Source organism: Phalaenopsis equestris, unplaced genomic scaffold (assembly GCF_001263595.1).
Source record: "Phalaenopsis equestris unplaced genomic scaffold, ASM126359v1 Scaffold203579, whole genome shotgun sequence".
Taxonomy (NCBI): Eukaryota; Viridiplantae; Streptophyta; class Magnoliopsida; order Asparagales; family Orchidaceae; genus Phalaenopsis; species Phalaenopsis equestris.
This window is the reverse complement of record NW_018223193.1, coordinates 257,312-278,966: the sequence shown is the minus strand read 5'-3', so window position 1 is coordinate 278,966 and position 21,655 is coordinate 257,312. Positions and strand designations below refer to the sequence as shown.

The 21,655-nt window shown below is 35.1% G+C and overlaps 1 protein-coding gene across 1 annotated transcript; it reads right to left on the bottom strand.

Moving 5' to 3' along the window:
- Positions 1–1,086: 1,086 nt before the first annotated feature.
- LOC110036191 (apoptosis-inducing factor homolog B-like) lies at positions 1,087–6,666 on the bottom strand. Its single transcript, XM_020740580.1, has 4 exons — positions 6,319–6,666; positions 5,952–6,208; positions 5,395–5,846; positions 1,087–1,476 (listed from the first exon to the last, which is right to left on the bottom strand). The coding sequence occupies exons 1-4, from the start codon at positions 6,474–6,476 to the stop codon at positions 1,222–1,224; spliced, it is 1,122 nt and encodes a 373-aa protein (XP_020596239.1). The 5' UTR covers positions 6,477–6,666; the 3' UTR covers positions 1,087–1,221.
- Between the last annotated feature and the right edge of the window lie 14,989 nt (positions 6,667–21,655).

Genomic DNA, 21,655 nt, shown 5'->3' with positions numbered 1-21,655 from the left:
ATTTAGACTACTTGTTTAATGGAACCTCTATAAATAACTTCTGAATAAATGTCTCCAATTAGGGATGAGAACTAGTCGAGTTGAGCTCAAGTCATGCCTATCTCAAGTTCAATTTGCTTACCAAAATGTGAGCTCAACCTTGAGCTTGGCTCGCAATAATAAAAACTAACTCAGAGTCAATTTATAGAGGAAGATGTCACGAGAGCTTATAAGAGAAGGCATCCACGTGACTAGTAGATAGAGAAAAGAAAAAAGTACCTCGAGACATTGCCATAAAAGACAACAATGCGAGCACTAAACTTAAGCTTGAGCTAGCTGCTCGATGAGATTGACTCACAAGCTCCTTGAAGTCGAGTTCAAGCTAATGGGCTCGACTCACTAACACCCATATCCCGAGTACTTGGTATTATTCGTCTGAAATAATTCATAATTTTCTATTTTATTCCTGGATATGCAAAGGTAAACATCATGCTTAATTTGGATGTCTTTAATTTTACAAAATTATTTTTACAATTGGTGATAGATTTGTCATTTATGACTTATTTTGTACTACTAGTTCTTACAGATTTTTTTGCTTTTGTTCCTTGTTTCTTCATTATATTAAAATTCATTCTTGTTAAAATATATTTATTAATTGATTTACTTAAATGATTTATTCAATTATTTATTATTTAAAATCTATAAAATTATTTATTGTACTCGTTTTAGCTCGTTTATAATTGTACCAAGTAAAATCCAATCTATGATTTTATATTGGTAACTTTAGCTATTTTAAATTTATTATTTCTCTTCTCCGATTTTAATAGAATATTAAGAAATTTTTTATTTACTCTTGGTGGAACTTTTGAATTTTATCTTGGTGATGAGATTGAATGTGATTTGTTTAGAGGACAGCATCCATTACCAGAAGAAACAAAATAAAAAAATAATTAAAAAAAAAAAAACAGTCGCGTCTATGGTATTTAAATTACCATGCAGTGAGAAGCTAAGATGTCTTAGGGAAGCATAAAAGCAGACGAATGCATAAGGCCAGTGATAAGAAGGCTTAAAATTTGATTTTTCCATAAACAACTGATGTGACCCAAATATTGCAACATGATCAATTTAGAAAAAAAAAATTAATAAAATAAATAAATAAAGCCTTTTTAGAACAAAATCTGCAGTGCATCATGTCCTAGATCCCTCATAAGCCTAAATATCCCAAGAACTCCCCATCAGCCATCATTCCAAGCCCAAAGCTTTTCTCATCCTGCCAATGAATAGATCCCTCGACCTGAACATACCTGGAACGAAACCAGAAACAGTGATGAAGGAGTACTGAACCAACGCATCTCTCCTTCCCAAGGAAATCCAGGCCTGTGGATGTGCAGGCTTGTACCTGACCAGCTTGCACCCGTCAACTCCCTTCACAAGCATCTTCAAATTCTTGGCAACAATCACGGCATGCCTTTGGGCAGTCAATCCTTGTTTGAGCTCCTGTTCACCACATCACAAATGTTCTGTCATCTTTGAAATAGAACTGTGCAGAAATAAAATTTAGCACCACTGCATGATTAGGTGTATACTAATCATTTTCTGTCAATTTCTTTTTTTTTATAAGACTTTTCGCAAGATGTTTTAATTATGTTATAATATACAACATAATGCACCATATATTGCAGAGAAGCATTTAACAATTTTTAGAACTCCAACCCATGATATTCAAGCCACAGATCAAATTGCATCAAAACTTAGGCTATGGGGGAGTCTAAATTTTGTATTATTCTTCGGAATAATACATAATGACGAGACTTCTTTAAGAACAAAATCTGCAGCGCATTATGCATTATAATTGAGCAAGCAATATGTTGGTGAGTTCAATGGATTGACGATTTTGATAATAAAAGATAGTTATTCAACTCATTACATACATTATCTAACACCAACTTCAACTTTGATTATGGCGGCCAAAAATCACATACAATTTATTTCTCTTTTCAATTTAATTAACAATCTAATTAATATTGTTAAGAACAGATATTTTATGAGAGAAACAATTCATTACACTATAGCTACAAAATGAAGAATTAATGATTGGTATAGAGTTGAACCGAGAAATTTCTCTTCAATGACCTAACTTTATATGTTGGGGGTTCACACTATTGGTCATTCATTAATCCTCATTTGTTATTTCAAAATGTTGTTAAGGTTCTTTAATAATAATAAATGGTTCAAGTATAGAGAAAAAATTTGAAGTAATTCTAGATTCTGTGTAGTGCTTTGATTTTATTTTTTATTTGCATTTGAAAATCAGTATATTGGGCATCACAAATAAACTAGCTCAAGTATTATATAAATAAACTTTTATATTATAGATCTCATGACTTTGGTGAAAGTTTCAAAATAAATACTTCAGATAATGAGAGATAATGGATTGACATCTTTAATTGAGATATTAACTCATTATGTTTAAGAAATAATATAGTTATTCCAAATATGTATGAGATATTTATACGTGTTGTTGAATTCGTATCTATCATGTAAATCAAACCACAAGGAATAAAGTGTAAAATAGAAGAGAAATAAAGAGAGAGAGAGAGAGAGAGAGAGCACAGTAATTAACCCTTTTTTTGTGAAATGACCCCCATATATATAGGTAAATAGGTATAAAGTGCACAATTACATGCTTGCCCCAACTTTTATGGGGGCGTTATAGGCCTTTCACTAAATTGAATTCGAATTTCTCTTATGAATCACACTTTTACGGGGGCATTTCAGGGTATTTTATGTATAAAAAAATGAGCCTATGACTCGACTACCCTATTACTCGACCGACTAAGGTTTACAGTCTTTGGATCGAGAAGGCCTGTTCGCTGACTTTGGTGAGCCTGGGAAACAAGTTAGCTCTGGAAGTCATTCGGTTGTTTGGAGTTCGTTTGATCAGTTGTTTCAATTCGGCTGTAACCTGTTTACCCCTGGATGGGAAACTCATGTTGCTGGGATGAAATTATATTGTTAGACAAAGAATGAATAACTATAATCCGACAAGTAGTCTACATGTTTGATAGGAGATCCATCTAGAGTGTTCAGTGATGGCAGCCTTAGTCCTCTTGAATAGCCTTGGAGACTCCTGCGAGGCGATTGGTAATATTTGGAGGAGAGTTGGATTAGTTCCTTATCAATTCGGTGGATCTCGATCTTTGACTTGGGCGGCCTTCTTTCGGTCGGCTCTGAGTCTTGCTCCAATAGAATTTTAGCTACTTGACTAAATCTTTTGGTCTTCTGCTGACATGGTTCGATCTCCTTTTGGTAAGTCATTCTCGACCATACTTTTGTCTTTTAATCTATCGAATTTTCTTGAGATTCATGGTAATGCATTTATGACACACAATTAGTTATCTGATTTTCCTACTTTTTTAAATTCATGTTAATATAAGAAAAAGAGAATTTAATGCAAAAAGTAGCTTCATTTATTTTTCGTATTTAGTACTTCAATAATTTAACTCCTTGAATTTTTGTGTTGATAACTCCTTGAATTTTTGTGTTGATGACCCTAAAAGATGATGTAACAATGCACCCTGAATACGATGAAATGACAAACTTCAATTATGGTATGACAATGCATGCACCTTTCATAGAGTGCAATGATGCCTCCAGAAGACGTAATAATGTACTCTGAAGAAAGTGACTTTCTTCGAACTCCTAAAATTCTCTCCTTATAGCTCACCACTATGACTTCTATGGTTTACATCTTGTACAGCTCTCGACTCTGGTCTCTGCAGCCTATGGACGTCATCACAACTTACTAATATGGCTTGCGTGACTAACTACGACCTACATGACTCACAGCTCATGCAGCTCCCAACTCCGGCTCTTGCGACCTACGAACATCATCACAGCTCAAAACTATAGAATATGTGGCTTACAACTCGTGCAACTCTAGACTGCAATCTTTACAGCCAAAGAATGTCATCACAACTCACCACTACAATCTACTTACCAGTTATGAACTACGTTGCTCATTGCTCGTGTAACTTCCGGCTTCAACCTCTGCAACCCACGACCGTCATCACTACTTTCAACGTCACCAACTATAGTTTGCATGATCCACAACTCATGAAGCTCTCAAATCTAACCCCTATGGCTTATAAACGTTATCACAACTCACCAATATGACTTATGTGATCAACTATGACAGACGAGGTCCACAGCTCATGTGGCTCCCAACTCCAGCCTCTGTGGTCTACATACAACATCACATGTCACAACTACAACCTATGTGACTAACTATAGCATATGTGGCTCACAAATCTTGCATCTTCTGTTCCCAACCGACCCTCCTAAAATAATCATCTACAACCCACACGACCAACCACTACCATGACTTTCAACTACAACCTATAGAACAAGCTGGTGCTACATCAACCATCTACAATAATTACAACGAACTTCTGTATCCATGACAAACGACTAAAACCCTCACAACCCCCTAGCATTGAGAACACATTCATTAAAGCTAGAGTATGTCTATTAACGATGAAGTACTCTTGTACATTTATAATAATCAATTTTGCAACTGTGTTTTCCCTAATTCAGGATAGGAGTAGACATATGCACTTCACCATTTATAGTGGATTGTTTCAATTAGGTTGGGCCCCACGATCATTTATCTTTTTCATGATTTTCCACTTAAAAAGTCAAAATGTCTCCTACAACTTCTATTTAAATACTTGAGTGTGTGTTTGGTTTTCATGCAATGCTAAGATGATAATTCATCATTTCACCATTGCAAACCTTCTGACACGGATCGAAAATTAATATCAACTTAAATTAATTATACACAAATTAACTTTTCGCGTCATTAAGAAAGGTAAAGTTGTTTGGTTGTTTCTTTTTGAAATGCAAAGAAATTACAAATATTTTTGAAAGATTTATATACATAACACAATTTGATTTCTTTATTTATAACATTAACATCTTTCATATACCATAAAAAATATTACAATCATAATTTAACAAAAAATGAAATACAACTTTTTCATGTGGAACTATGTGGTATGTAATAATATAAATATAAAAATAATTAGATGTTAGATATGTAAATACATAGGAACTATGTGGTATGTAAACAAGTACATCATAAAGAAAAATAAGGCCCATGCATGACAATACCACACTTTATAATCACCTATTATGTGAGCTAAATTGCTCATATAACTTCTTTTGGCTTGCCAACTAAACTGTATTTCAATAATCACAAATTATATTGAAAGATTATTTAAACCCATAGGGGCATTTTTTTTGTCTGATTGTCGGTAAGTTAGGACGGTGCCGAACAAGCGCATAGCAGCAAAACACATGATCAGAGGAAAATAACGCAACAGAAAAATAAAAAAAGTTAAAAAGAAAACTCACCGGAATATCAGTAATGTCTCCGACGGCAAAAATATTGCTCAAGCCGCCAACTCTAAAGTTCTCATCGACCATCAGCCTCCCATGCCTGTCCAAATACTCCTTCAGTATAGAATTCCGGAGCCAGGCAGAACCGATCGGCTTCCCCACGCAAAGAAAGTAAGAATCAGCCCTAACGATTTCTCCGGCCGACGTTTTAAACTCTCTGTCAGACTCCGAAATGGACTCTACGTCGATCGATTGCTCCAAAAGCACCTTCACATTCTTCGATTTTAGCCACTCGAGTGCTTTCGCGCTGGCTCTCTGTCCGATAAATGGCAATAGCCTCTGCCCCCTATGTACGAGGGTCAGCTTTTTGTCCGGAAAGTCCACTGCAATCTCTCCGGCGAGCTCAACGCCCGTTGCGCCGCCACCGACGATCATTATCGAGCTTGAACATATAATCTTTTGGTTATCTGGATGAGGAAGTAGCTGGAGATTAGATTACAGGGATATGCAAACAGTATTATCTTTGATTTAATTAATTTTATTATCATTATTTCCAGCACCAAATAAAATACCTTCCTGAAACTTTTCGAGCCTGTCCCTCCTGCTTCTGATTGTAGTGTAAGGATGACCGGTTGCAATGACAAGGTAGTCACAAGGCACTCTGCGTCCTTCTGCCGTCACAACCCCTTGCTCCGTTACGTCCACAGCATTGGACACAATGACCTTCCCCTTTTTCAAATAATCCTTATGGTTAATCACCGATCTTTCCGCAAACGCTGGCTCCACTCTCGATCTCAAATTCGCCCACGGAATCTCGAAGTACTCCTTTCTAATAAAAACAAAAACACAGAGAATAAGAGCGCACAATCAATCCGAATGACGAAGAAGATGATAATATGAAAACAACAGAAGATTTTGATCATTCAGTCGCGCACGCACGGGTCGATAAGAATGACATCAACGATTTGTTCAAGGGATTTAGCGAGTTGTGCGCCAGCAATGCCGCCGCCAACGATGACCACCGTCCTCTTCCTCTCAAATCCCTCCATGGCTTTAGTTTCCTTCCAAACCTTTCTGAAAGGGAAGGCAATGGACATGCGCTCGGGTAAATTGAGTGCCTTTTTTTAGGAGCGGATGCGGAGACGGACAGCGGAGATGAGATGGAGAAAATGCAAGCGGAGCTTGATTTGTTTTGTATGGTGCTCATGGCAGCAAGCGGCGTAACTTGCGCCCGGCGGCCACTTTCAGCATATCACGGGAAATAGTAGCTCCTGTCAAAAATTCTGGCATCAATAAAATATTGCCACATGTAACGGGTTCAACTCATAAAGAAATTAGAACGTGTTCTTTTTTAAATTAGCTACCCGATCGGACCTGATCATTGCTTCGAAAACAAAATAGGCTGAATCATAATATAGGTTTATTGCAGCAGAAAATAAAACTATTGCTTAGGAAGTAATATTTTTTCAAAAAGAAAATCGAACTGCGCGGCTCTACACTTTTTATTTTCATCATTTGCCATCAGTTAGGGTTTCCATTGCGTGACTTCAGTAGCTAGAGTTCACATTGTCGTTCACCGGTAGAGATATAGTTGAAGTCCCTCTTTACAACCATGTAAGTCTTGTGATGTTAAGATTTTCTTATACAAGCTCTGCGTGAGGATTTAGGATTCAGGGAGGGAACTCATCTAATTCTTTTCTTCTTTTGAAGCAAGCTGATATGCAACAATGAAAGAGAAAAAAGAAACCGAAGAGCCTAAGAAGATTGTGTTGGAAGCAGAGAAGAGCGTAAGAAGATGGAAACCGAAGAGCCAAAGAAGATGGATACGAAATAGTGTAAGAAGGAGGTCGAAGAGCTTATGAAGAAGGACACCAAAAAGCATAACAATCATCAAAGTCATCCAAGTAATTTTGTTTGTAGTTGTACTTGCATTCAAGAAAAACATTGCATCGCATAGTAATTTCGTGCATTGTTCAAATGATCCTCTGTAACACTAAAGAAAAAACAAAATCACACAACAATAACACCTTAATATCAGCTAAATAAGGCCACACTAACACTATAATAACATTTAGATAATATCAAAATAAAAAAAAAAAAGTAAAACCAAAATAACATCAAAATCGTACAACGATAACATCATAATATTAGTTAAATAAAACCACGTTAACACCACAATAACACCAAAATAACCACACTAACACCACAATAACACCAACATAATACAAAAATAACACCAAAATAGCATCATAACAACAACAAAATAATATCATAATCACATCGCAACATCACCACAATAACATCTTAAATAACACCACAATAATATCACAATATGTACTTAATAACACCATAATAATACATTAATAATACCAAAACAACACCTAAGTAACATAAAAAAAACTAAGATCAATTTTGTTGGTATTACAGTAATAATACCAAAACAACACCTAAGTAACATAAAAAAAAACTAAGATCAATTTTGTTGGTATTCTGTTATTGTGTTGATATTGTGATATTTTGTTGTTATATTCATCTTTTTGATGTATTTGAGTGGTGTTATTATATAAAACTATAGATGGCATAATGCATTTTTTGCATTATCTTTTTTTGGTAGGTTTATGAACTCAAAGTCCTTCAATTTTAGATGTCGTCCATCGGTAGTAAGTCATGTTCTTAATAAGTTTATGCCTACCACATCTGAGGAGAACAAGAATACCTTGAAAGTATTGAATGTAGATCAATTTTTTGATCTCCCTCCATATCATCAAGACAATGTCTTTACACTACACATATTGAAATGTTATGAATGAGTGGTATTCAGATTGGGCAAGAAAGAGCTAAGATTAGACCTTGATCAAGTTGTCCTGCTAATAGGCATGTCCAACAGAGGAGAAGCAACAAATTGGAGTAAAGTTCCCTCTTGTATTGTGGTTGTCAGACAAATAAGGAATTTCTTAGTGAAGGTTTCAACAAGAGAGTGTTCTACTCCCTTTGATGAATTGTTTTTGAAGTTTTCGCTATCAAATTTTTTTTTCCTTCTAGCAATTTTAGTGTGACTAAATAGTTTTACCCTTTTGGTGAGAATGTAAAATATTTCTCTTCCTTTAATTGACCTTTTGTTGTATGTGATTTCTTCACTAATCAAATGAATGTCGTAGTGATTAGAACGAGGTTGAATCTATCATTAGGATATATCGATGGATTTCTTTTTCTCGTAATAGTTAATGTCTTGTATATACCTTATAATTTTTTTTTTTGTCAATGCACATAATGACTTATCTTTTTCACATCTCTGTTTTTATGAGCACACATCTTTGGTCACTCAAGCAGCACCTGAGGCCAGACCTCACATGTTGAGGTGACCCACAAATGTGAGCTAGAACTCATCACAGTTTCATCAAGCCTGAAAGAGGCTCCGGTAAAGGTAAGTCATTTATCTCATCATATAACTTTTTTTTTGGAAAATTAGAGCTGTTAATTTTCTATTGTATTTATGTGTTATTATTTTTGTGTTGTATTTATGTGTTATTATGTAATAATTATATTGTATTCTGGTGTTATTATATTGTTATGTATGTGTTATTTTGGTGTTATTTAGGTGTTCTTATGATTGTTTTTTTTGTTATGTTATTCCAACTCCTCTAATCATAATTTTTTATTATGTTCTGGAGAGTTTTTCTTACAAATGGCATTTCTTAAGGATTGAATTTCTACTTCCAATGAGAGTACAACCACAAACCCCTAAACTAATGCAAATAGAGAAGATTTAGTTGGGGAGTTCAATATATGGTTTGATAAGCTCATAATGCTTCCACCAATTGCTCATGCCACTATCGTTTGTTTCTTTTGAATGGTTTCTTCAGGAATTTATAAAAGTTTTATTGAACGCTTTAATTAGTCCATTCACTGTGGGATATTATATAGTGAAATATATTCAATCAATGTTGTGACACTTCACAAAGTTGTTTAGCTTAGTACTCTCGAATGTAAGACCCTTGTCGAATATAACATTTTGGGGGAAAATCTAAACTGTTATATACTGTGGTGTCTATAGAAATGCAATACATAGTGAGCTTTTAATTACTTCTACAGGAGAAAGGCCTTCTATGCACTTTGAGGAATAATCAATCACTACTAGTATAAACTTTTGCCTTTGGATGAAGGAGGGACAAGATGTACCATAGATGTTTATGGTCCAACATTCAAAAGGGCAGGATTTGTTGTAGGGTTTAATACATTTGACAACTGATGCAAAACAACATTGTGTATTTGACACTGATGACATCGTCTTGTTATATCTGTACAATCATTAATAATCATTGTCCAATAATGCCCTATTATTTTCATCTTTTCTTTCATCTTAGGACTAGATTGATGAGGTCCACATAACCCTTAATGACTCACTTTAATAGTTTTCTATGCTTAGTTCTTGTTTAAGCATCATAACTACTTATGATTGAAAGACCTTCAATAAAGTTTATCATTTATGATAGTGTAAGATAGAGCTCCAAACTTCACCTAATGAGCTATTTATCTATCTTGAGGTAATTTGCCTTCTCACATAGATTCCAAAATAGATGTCTCCAAGCAACTGAGTCTTCAGTTGTGGCTACAACGATATGTTCCTTATGTTGATTAAGATACTCCATATCAACTAGAGAGAGGATCTGACAAACAAGGACTTTAATTGGTACTAATTCCTCTTCCAAGCATATTATATCTTTAACTAACTTTATCAAAACATCTGCAATGGTGTCACTTCAATGGGGCATTCGATACAAATTGAGATTAAGAATTTTTTCAAGTAAGCTCATCATATATCAGATATATTTATGAAGTCAGGGTTATAAAATCTTGTACATTCCATCAATCTGATTGATTATTAACAGTGAATCTCTGAAAACTTTATTCACTTTGATGTCCATTAGAATGATTAAGTGTGGACCGATAACTAGAGCTTTGTACTATGGTTGGTCATTAATACCTAATTTTTAGAAATGGTAGGAGAATCTCATTGTTCCTCACCTAGGGGTTATGAATATGAGTAATATCCCTACTTTTCAGGGGCTAACCACCTTTATATTGAATTCTTTCTTAACTGATAATGAACCATAAAAATAGAACTCCCAACACAATTTTTTTTAATTTCTTATTGTCAAGATATGTTCCTTAGGTAAATTATCCTTTAAATGAGTGCTAGCAGATAAAGGATGTGCTGGTATGAAATCTATTAAGGCCTGGCCTTTTGTAGCACATAAGGGAACAATAGTCATATCAAAACAATACGATCATAGACCAACGAGCTAGTCTTGCATATAGAGTTAGGCATTTGTTAAAAGTTTGTAATGGATTAAACCTACTAATAAGACTAATTTATGAGAGAGAATGTAGCACCTTAATTTTTGGATAGCAAAAATGATGGCTAGAACATGCTTTTCAATAAGTGGATAGATTATTTTGGCTTTGCTAAACCAACAACTTTAATAAAATGCATTCTTCTTGTGTGTTTCATTAGTTTACGCTATTAAGGTACCGATGGATTCATCTAAAGCAATAATCTAAAGAATTACCAACTGTCTTAGGATAGAGGCTACTAATATGAGAGGTATAATAAATTTTTTTTAAATAATTTTATGGGCTTGCTGACAAATGCCAACCCAATAGCTATTATCATTCTTATTGGATAAATCAGAAAATAGGTTGCACTTATATGTGATATTAGAAATAAAGCATCTTAGATATGTCAACCTACCCTGAAATGATCAGAGTTGAGTTAGACTTTTTGGTGGATGCATTTTTATTATCACTTTAATCTTCTTTGAAACCATTTCAATCCAATGATGTCGTACTATGTACCCTAAGATTTTCTTAGAGGTAACATCAAAGACATATTTCAAAGGATTTATTTTTAGGTCGTATAAAAGTAAGAATTCAAAATTAATTCTTAAATCATATATATAGTTTTCTCTTTGTTTACTGTTCACCACCAAGCCATCAACATAACATTCTACTTGCTTGTGGATGAGTTAACTAAATTCCTTATCATAGCTTGTTGACATGTATCACCATCATTCTTCAAGCTAAAGGGTTGTTGACCTCACTTTTGGTTGAGGTTTAGTTTTTCCTCTTTAGTAGCCTAGGGTCTAGCCATAAGACTTTTCTGTTGACTATTCCTAGAGAACTAGAAAAGGAACCCTCACCATTAGAAGTTCTAAACTCCCCTTTGCCCCTTTGCTCAACTTGAAGTCAACTTGAAGCTCTACATATTGGTCGTAACCTCTAGCACTTAGTATGTGGGGTCATTACGTTGGAGCTCAAGGAAAGTTCCCATTGGACTGCTTGACCTTAGGGTTGACACTGGATGTTGGTCTGGAGTTAGTTCACTCACTTACACTCATCACCACCTACACCCACTTGCAACCATAAACCCAAAGTTGTTGACTTTGATCCCTTGATCTTTTTGGGAGACTCATGTAGATGGTCCCCTAAACCCACTAGCCCTGGCTAGAGTTTAGCTAAGACCAGTACATAGAGGACCCAAATGGCAATTTCATTGCTCCATAGCTCATATAGGGTGGTTTGCACCCCAATCCTACCAAAATATCCAACTTGGCCTTTTGCCCCAAAATCCCCCAAATTACCTAGATACCCTTGGAGCCCTAAATTTAGCCAAAATTCCCAAATTCACCCAAAATATTCAAATTTGTTCAAAAATTTTTTCAAACCATTTGAAGATACCCAAAGTACATAAAACCACCAAAAAATGTCAAGTTTACCAAAATACCACCAAAATTGGCAAAATTACAAAAATACCCATGGCACCCCAAACTTTCCCAAAACCTCCAAAATCACTTCAAATGTTTCTAAAACAAATTTGGTTCTTCCAATTCCAAATTACCTTTAAAGGCCTAACTTTCCAAAACTCACCTCAAATGTCCATCAATTTGACCCAAATTTCCCTCAATTTCAATTCTAAACTCAAATTCACCTTTCATATGACAAACCTAAACCAAATCTAAGCTTAATTGGCCCATGCATTGAGCCCAATTTTGATGTAAGCCAAGCCCCTAATTTTGGCCCTATGACTTAATCCAACCAAATTGAACCCCAAAGCCACTCAATTTGCCACAATTTATGTTTAAAACTCTTTATAACAATCTTACACATCAAAATTAACCTTCAATTGGCCTTGGTGAAGCCTCGATTGCATTCAATTTTAACTCAAGTCTAAGAATTTCCAAATTTGCCCTAAATTGGCTATGTCCCCAACTTCCACCAAATTGATTTCCCTAACCCAAAAATTGACACCCAATTTATGTTGAAAACTCTTCATGATGTTTCTATAGACCATTTTCAACATTCAATTTAGACTTAGCCCAACCTAGACCCAAGTCCAGCCCAACATGCCCAAATTGACCAAAATCTCAAAATCCTTCAAATTGAACCCCCAATTGAACTCAAAATCATTTTAACCCTTCACCCAAAATCTTCATTTCAATCATCTACACAATGCTGATCAATTAATTGGGCTCAAAATTGTGGCCAGCCTAACCGAAACCGAACCTTTGGCCCATTAGACCCACATTAAACCCATGCACCAAAATTGACCTAGCCATGTCAAATTGATCAAGGCAAGACTTCTACAGCCAACTTTTGTGTCATAGTAACCAAGCTAGACCCACTTAACCCACCCTAGATGAGTCATGGACCAAAGGTCCCTAAATCAAGGGATTTGTTTCCTAAATTTCTTAAAACAAAGATATCTTTGCCAAACCCTATCATCAGCCCAAATTAATTGTTGTGACAGATTCCTTTGAGCTTCCTAAGCCACCTAAGCAACTACCTTGCCATGGTCAGCCACCTAGTCGCCGGAGGAGCCAAAACCAAGACCCCCCCCATGCCTAAGTTCAAATCCAATTTCACCCATCCAATGTGTCTATCTTTGATTGGTGTTTAGCATCTTGAAGCCCTCCACCTAAACTCTACATTGCACTCAAATGAAGGCCATGACAACCCCTTTTAAGTTGTTTTACTTAAACCTCTCTTCCATGGCTAAAATCAGACCAGAAAAATTTTCTTGAGGGAACTTTGTTTAAATTGTTTCCAGAGCTCCTCCAAGACTACACAACCCCATTGCGACCATTCTCTGACCATCTTCCCCATCACTTGAGCTCAATTTTTTAGCTTAAAAGCAGGGCAAAATTCGGCCTTCCTCAAAACTCTCTCAAACCCCAAATTTATTTTCTCTTGAGTTTCACCAGAGTAAGAGAAGAATAACCCCATCAAAATCCCCCTCTGTTGTGCCCTATAACCTATCCTTAGACCAAGGTCACTCCACCCTTTGATTGAGCTCATACTTGGAGCCTTCTCCAGAGGAAATAAACAAATCCACAAGATTTGTTACACTCCACTGAAGCTTCCACAAGCACCCAATCGAGGCCTCACCTCTTAAGCAAAGGTATAGCTCACTAACCCTAATTTTGGGCTCAGTTTGGACCTTTATGAAGAAAACTTGCAATTCATAGCTATGTAACCATGTAGATGTACTCGTCTTGAGTAGATAAAAGTGTAGAAACAAACCCAAAGTGATTTAGTTGAGTCTAGGTCGAGATCTTAGGGTTTAAAGTTGGAAGGTTCATGGGGTTTGGCTATCGGGGATGATGACAGAGAGTCGTCTGATTGAGCGTGTATCGGATGGACGGATGAGATTGAGCTGGAAAAACTCTTTATGCGTGAACATCGGGAAGCATGGCTGTCGAGTCAGATGGCGGTGTCGAACCAAAAAATAACGTGTGGAGCTTCAGAGAAGACAAGGATGATGCGGCGCGTGATTGGGATAAACAGAAAATTAAAGCTTTTTCTTAATTAAATAAGTAACAGATCTTTAAAAATTCATAACTTTTCATAGCAAAATCATAAAAATAAAAAAAAAATACCGACTAGCTCAGTGAACAGAGGAAAATAATGTCGATGAAAAATAAAATTGTTTTTCGAAAAATATGATTTTCTATTAATTAAATACCCTTTGAGGTATTTTAACTCTTCATGACTAAGGAGAGTTCGCCATGACTTGAGATTTTTAGGGTTTATTCCTCATCACAGAGGGGATGTTCTCTAGCTTTTCAAAGGTCACAGGGCATCTCTATGCTCCTAACTCTAATTTTCAAGCCAAGGTGACCATTTTGGCTTATTTTAATTATATAAATCAAAATATCACTTACAAAATTATGAGAATAATTTTAGTAGGTTTCTTGTGGTTAGAGAAGACTATGAAAAATGTTGTGATACTTTGAATCATTTTGTAAATTTCTATACTTAGTTAAATGCATTACCTTGTGAATTTCTATATTTAACTAAATGCAAATATCTTGTATTAATTTATGTAAGTTAAATACTTATAAAAAATTAACAAATCAACCCCACATTATTAATAAAAATTATGTTTATCTCGTATAAAAATTTAAAAATTATTTGATGGAGTTCAAATATTCAAATGAGTGTAAGCACTAAAGTTGATTTTCTAAGAAAACTTGTATTTTTGTACAAAAATAGTTATAATAAATTAAATACACTTGGGGAAATTATAAAAAGTGGTTTTCTGAGTTCCTTGTGATTAGAGGTGCTTAGGAAAAATAAAAAATCACTTTTAAGAAAACATGTAATTTTTGGGCCTCATTTTGAATTTTAAATAATTAAAAATAAATAAAAATTCCAAAAATACAAGATAATTTCAAAATGTTCCTAACTATTCTCTAATCATTTGAGACTCATTAAAATATTTTTTCTAATTTTCCTAAGCTCAAAATAAGTTTTAAAAAGCTTAAAAATAAAATTTCTTTATTTTTTCATATAAAAAATTATTTAAAAATAAAAAAATACAAAATTTGATTCTCTGAGTTTTCTTAACTCAGAGAAGTCTAAGAAAAATATAAAAATAATTTTTGTAATTAAAACATCATTTTCTACCTAAATAAATCATGAAAATTGAGCCAAATTAAAATAATAATAATAATTTAATTCAAAAAATTCATGAAATTTTACCCAAGCATTTCTCTGACCTAAAGAAACCCTTGATATTTTTTCATAAATAAAAGTTTTATTTTGAGAAGTTAAATAAATCACCTTTTGAAAATCTTATTTTCTTAAATTAAATTAAAATTTTGAGAAATCCACATTTTCTTTTCTAATACTTTAACTACTACATGGATATGGCACTTCAAGTCCTCAAAGTCATTTGAGTTGTGTTTAGTGAGTTATGAGGTGAGGTGCCCCAAGGGCAAAACAGCCACTTTAGACTTTGGTGCTTTAATCAAAATTTAGGATTAACCAAAGGAAAAAAGGGTAATTCTGATCTTAATAAACATGATTTGTTGATTAAAATACAATGGGACTAAAAGACAGAAGCTCACTCACCACCCTTTACAACATCAACAAAATCATAATTCTCCAAATCTTCATGATTTGGAAATCAATTAAGATCAAATGATTCTTAAGGAAGGGGCTTAAACTAGGAAGGATGATAATTTACTTTTCTTAAGCCCAAAGTTGAGGACGATTTGATTACTTGATAACAATACACATCACTTAAACTAAAATTTTTGATACATACCATTTCACCTGTCATGATTACCAAGGCTTGGTAGTGACCTAGGTTTGATTCCTAAATTCAAGTTGATTGGATTTAGAAAATGATATGATTAGTGATTAACATCTTTAAACACTACAAGTCTAACCTTAATTGCGGGCACCACAATCTTAAAGACTTGTTTTAGGGGCACTCACTCATATAACTCTTAAACAAAACATCAACTGACCAATCGAGTATCCTATCCTTAGGATAATTAAATTAAAAGTTTCATTGAGCAATGGGGTAGTCACATTTCAACCTAGGATGATTATTGGGACATTATGATAAGTTCAAAATGAACCTGGAATGTTTCAAGTGATCTTCAAAATGATTTAGGGTCACACCTTGAATATTTTGGAATCTATTGGACATTCCGAAGGACAAATTGGAATTGCCATATTTTGTCCTAGAATCATTCATTAGGATCTTTCGAGATTCAACAAAATCATAGCTTGGGGTTTTATAGCTAAACCTTCATTAACTCTTACAACTTAAATCTTCTTGCAATATTTTATACATGCTTTTGATACACCAAAAATATATGCATTTTTAGAATTATATCTTATACTTATTTTTGATGATATTGCACCTTAATGGAAGATATTTTGATGTTTTCTTGCACGTTATTGATTTTTAAGACTTAAAAAAAGAAGAAAAAAGGATGGAATTTGGAGTCAAAAGTACGTTTTTGAAGAAGTACTCAGTGCTGATCGCGCCAGCCGACGGCGCAGAACAATAGATCGCGCAAGCCGACGGCGCAGAACAATAAAACAGCTGAAATTTTTACTCAGCGCCGACGGCGCCAAAAGCAGTTCAGCCCCTGTTTATAGAAAGTTTGATGTATTTGGACGATTTTTGAAGAGTTTTTGGAGGCACCTCTAGGAGAACCGGCCTTGGGCTTTATTTGGGGCCAAAATTCATAAGGAAATGGACTCCTTTTCACTCCAAAACTTTCGACCAACGTTCCATTTTTTGCCATTCTTTATAATCCATCTTCATTCCACCACTATATTGGAGTCCATTAGTGATTTTTCATTTATAGTTTATAGTTTGTGTGGTGAGATTTAGTGTGAAACTTTTTGTAAGAGTGTTAGAGAAGGAGAAAAGTGAGAGATATCTTCTTCCTACATTTCTAAGGAAAGGCTACAAAGGATTTTCTTTGAGAAAGAATTTTAGATTTTCAGAAAAGTTTTGTTTGTTTATTAGTGTTGTATGAACTTTCTTGTATATAATGAAATTTTTGTTTTTTTGTGTCTTTCTCATGAAATCAGAGTAGTTACCTCTATCTTCCTCCCTACTCTGAGATATGGTGAAATAAAGCGATAATATAATGTGCCAATATTAAAATATAAAATAAATTGTGATGATTTTTCAATTCTGAACTTAATTTACATTTCAATCTGGACAATTGACCTGTTAAAATATGTTGTGAAACATATGTTCTAGGAAACGGAGTATGAGTTCTACAACAGAGCAGGGACATATTTGAGAATTATTAGGGTGACAGACTAAAATTCCCAGTCGGTCTTAGTGTTTAAAAACTAAAGTGAGAGTTAGCCTTCAGGTGAAGGGAAGTGGAAGCTCTGGAGTGGGAGCCCGTATCCTCCTAGCCTAGCCACGGATTTAAGGACTAAACCTAGGATTAGCCAATGATTTTCTATGCACTGTATCAGGGTGGAGAATTATAATTGCTCCTATTTGGCACAATACATATTATAAACATTTATCTCATCTCATTTCACCAGAACCTCATTTTAGTGAGAAGGATGTTTTTTCACATAAGAAATCTTCATTACATAAACATAGTTAGTATATTAATATTTACTTTTTTAAACTTTACATTTTTGTTTTGCTAATAGTTAAGTACTTTAGTTTTAATAACATCTCAACATTCGAAATTAGTGACAGCGATTTCATTTGATTTTCTATAAATTTCCTAGTAAAACTTATCAATGCCAATTTACACCTTTCCCGTGGGATCGATATTTGGGGCTTAAATAGAAAGTCCTTTATTACTTGATAATGATAGGTAAACTTGTGTAGAATTCCATTATTAATTGCCTATATTTATATATATTTTACACAACTTACTTTTCATACAAGGATCAAGTTTTTGGCGCTGTAGTGGTGTCAACTTCATAAATAGTTAAATATAAAAAAATCGGGATCAACTTTGCAAGTACTAACCTTTTAGGTGATAGAACGAGAATGCTCGTCAGGTACGTATTTACAGTTTATAGTATCGTCTTTTTTTGTACATTTCACACTGTATTTTTATGCTTACAAAACTTGCATGTTAAACAATGATGTTACCCTGGATGAAAACCAAAAATGCTAGGATAGCCAAAAAACTAAAACCAAAACCAAAACTAAAACCAACCAAGATAAAAAAACCCCCCGCCACAACATTCAAAATATAAGATAACTCAAAATTTAATCACAAAAATCACAAAAACCACAAATGCAATTAAATTAAGGCGTCTTTATCGGATGATCGGGAATCCCTCGGAGGAGGTAACCTACACTTGCTAACGAGACTTCCCATGGTCTAAATAAAATTATGGAACTCTAAATTCTTTTGGACTAAGTGAATCCAATAGAAAATAGTGATGCAAGAATGAGGGAACCGTAGGATCCTAACCGGTGTCGCTTTAATCAACTTTAACATTCCTCATAATATTTAAAGGATCATAATCATAGGGACATTTGATTTCACATCATAAACTAACACATTAGAAAACTTAAACTCATCACGACAAGGAGCTTAGAGCTAGTATGGTGGGTTGCACGACTATTTTCAACAGTAAAACATGTATTTCCAAGCTAAACTAATTTTCTTCTTTATAATTAAACAACCAAGCCATAAGACATCGAGGTTGTTTGCTTATGCAACATAAATCCTCAACTCATCTTTAGGCCTTTGCACAACTACTGCACAGTATAAGTCCTAACTCATCTTAGGATTCCGAGGTTACCGTTTTTCACAACCTAAATCCTCACATCTTTCAGGCTATTTGTGTGATCATTTCACACAAATGTAAGCTCTATATTAAATAAATTAATAAAATTGGAAGGATGAAACACTCAAATAATTTCTCCTCAAAATTGAAGCCAAACCATAAGATAGCTTGGGAAGTCACCAAGGTTCTCCTCCGGATCTATGAAATCCTGTAGTTCTTCCACCTTTGGATTCTACAATAAATGTTCTAAATTTGAGTCATTCCCCTTTCACACATTTTTGTCCGATTTCGTTGAAAATTCCTATCTTTTTTACCTCTTTGAAGATAATATTTCCTAATTTTTATCGAGAGTTTTCTTAGATGACTTCATTCATTTAAGATGAATTAACTACAGGAGCTTGCCTTTATAGGAATCTTGGCCAAAACTAGATTAATATAAACTCTATTTAATTCTTCATATTAAATAGGGGAACAACTTATAGGCAAATAAAATGGTTTCGTAGACCAAACGGATGTCAAATATTTCTTAGTTTATTTGATTGAGTCTCATCCTCAAATCTTTATATTCATCCTTTGGGTTAAACACAAGATTTGAGGTATAACGCTCTTTCATTTAAACTATAAAAAATATGGCATTAGTTTTACTTCATATTTTTCTAAACTTATATATATATGTGCAAATTAAATGTCTTTCCGAAGCGGGCGATGAGATTTCAATTTCAGCGGCCGACAGCTTCCAACTAGTAACTCAACCAAAAATACTGTCGACAGTTCCGGGAAACTCCGTTGGGGACAAGCTTTTGTGTTCATTTAAATCAAGAAATATTATCTTCATACGTTGGTAATGTTTCCATGTTCCTTATGGACTAAATTACCATTTTTCCATTGGCACGCTTTACCCATTTTTGTCTTGGGAAGTATAGTCAACTCTTTGGACTTCAGGATTTTCTGTTTGACCACCTTTGAGAACAAAGAGGTTCAGGAGGCCATTAAGGACTTTTTAATCTTCATGTGGGGTCGGATCCCCAATGTGTGTCTAGGTGGATTAATTCCACATGGGCATTGTGCGTTGTAAAGTTGGTCCCGAACTAGGTCCTAAACACTTCACATCGGTCATTCGAGTTTGATTTACTGATTTGCAAATTAAATTGAATTATGTCATGCTGCGCGTGCTCTTAATTCTCCTTATATTAATTAAATCTTTCTACTTTCAAACTATTTTTACAAAAATTTTAAAATCTTCATAAATTTAATAAAGACTTACCCGGTCTATAGATTAACCTCTGTTAATTTTTAGTGCACTAGGATTACAAGGTATTGGCCGAATAGCTAATCCCAGAGCTTTCTCTTTTGAAGTTGTTGCAATAGCGTGCCCAACGCTCACTTTTTCTTGCAACCTGCCGACGAGCCGCAACGTTCGCAATGTCGCTCCCACCATCAAGTTCGAAATCAGATTTGAAGATCTCGAGGTCATTCTAGGGAAAGCCCCGTTCGTTGTAATGAAAGTCGCCACTCTAAAGGTTCAGGAGTCGTCTGCCGAGTTTAACCTGAACTGCCTTCAGGATTTTCCTTCTTGTAAGAAGGTCAAGACTACCGCTGCCTCGGCACCTACCAAGTTCATTCTTCATGCTTCTGCTAACGGAAAGGAAGTTATGATCGTTGAATACCCAAATGAAGGGTTATCTATCCTACCCTCAGTATTTGAATCGGATCAAGTTTGAGGACTGCATCGTTTACCCGAACCCAAAGGAGAAACCGCAATAGGAAAGTTTGGAGGGCTACTAAAGCTCAGACTCCTAAAGAGGTACTTGTTGATGAAGATCCTCACCAGGACGAGTCAGGATTACCGGAGACATATCCACTACTACGAAGGAGTAGGTTCCATCCCCTAACGATACTAACAAGTATGAAAGTAACAAAAAGATCGCTGCTACTTTACCGTTACTTCATGGACATAGTCAGGAGAGGAAGAAGCTTTCTCCGATCACCCGAGTCAGTTCAGTTTTTCAGAGACAAGCTACCAAAGAAGGTTGTTCAGTTGGTGAGTTACTCAAATGTGTGGGACATGCAGTATCCCCTAGCATGAAGAAAGAAATTCTAAAGGATGCCAGATCTGTCAGACGCTCCCAGAAGTCAATTGAAGCTTGCCTACTCGCATTCCTGTCTGGTTCCGATTGGGAAGCAGAGTCGATACCGCCACCGTTACTACCAATTCTACCATCACTAGACCCGCAGGTCGTTGACCAGTTAAGTCACATATAGGTCTGAGAATTTTACTAATCACCCACTATAGAGATGTTCCTAAAGTTCTACAGGAAAAGATGAAGAGACTAACCAGTACTGTATTTGGTCTGCGCCATGAGGAGCATACTTCTCCTCGACATGCCGATGTCTTTGCTAAGACACTCCGTCTCAAGACATCACCGTTAAGGAAAAAGGTGTGGATACCCAAGGTTGCAATACTGATACAGTCTAGTAAGCCCGCAAGGCATGATCACAGAATGAAGCCATAGTTCAAAGTATCTGACATTGTCGCAGCAATTGCCAGCGAGATGGAGGAACAAGTGGAGGAGGTCCAACAGGGTCCTTCATATCTTAAGAAAATCCAAGAGACAATAATTGAAGAAATGTTCAAAAAGCTCAGGGTTAAGATTTCTGAATTAGCCCGAGAACATGGAGTTTTCATTGA

Coding starts and splice junctions, on each gene's coding strand:
- LOC110036191 (XM_020740580.1), bottom strand. CDS start 6,476: ATGTCCATTGCCTTCCCTTTCAGAAAGGTTTGGAAGGAAACTAAAGCC. Junction 6,209..6,318: donor GATGTCATTCTTATCGACCC/GTGCGTGCGCGA, acceptor TGTTTTTATTAG/AAAGGAGTACTTCGAGATTC. Junction 5,847..5,951: donor GCTCGAAAAGTTTCAGGAAG/GTATTTTATTTG, acceptor TTCCTCATCCAG/ATAACCAAAAGATTATATGT.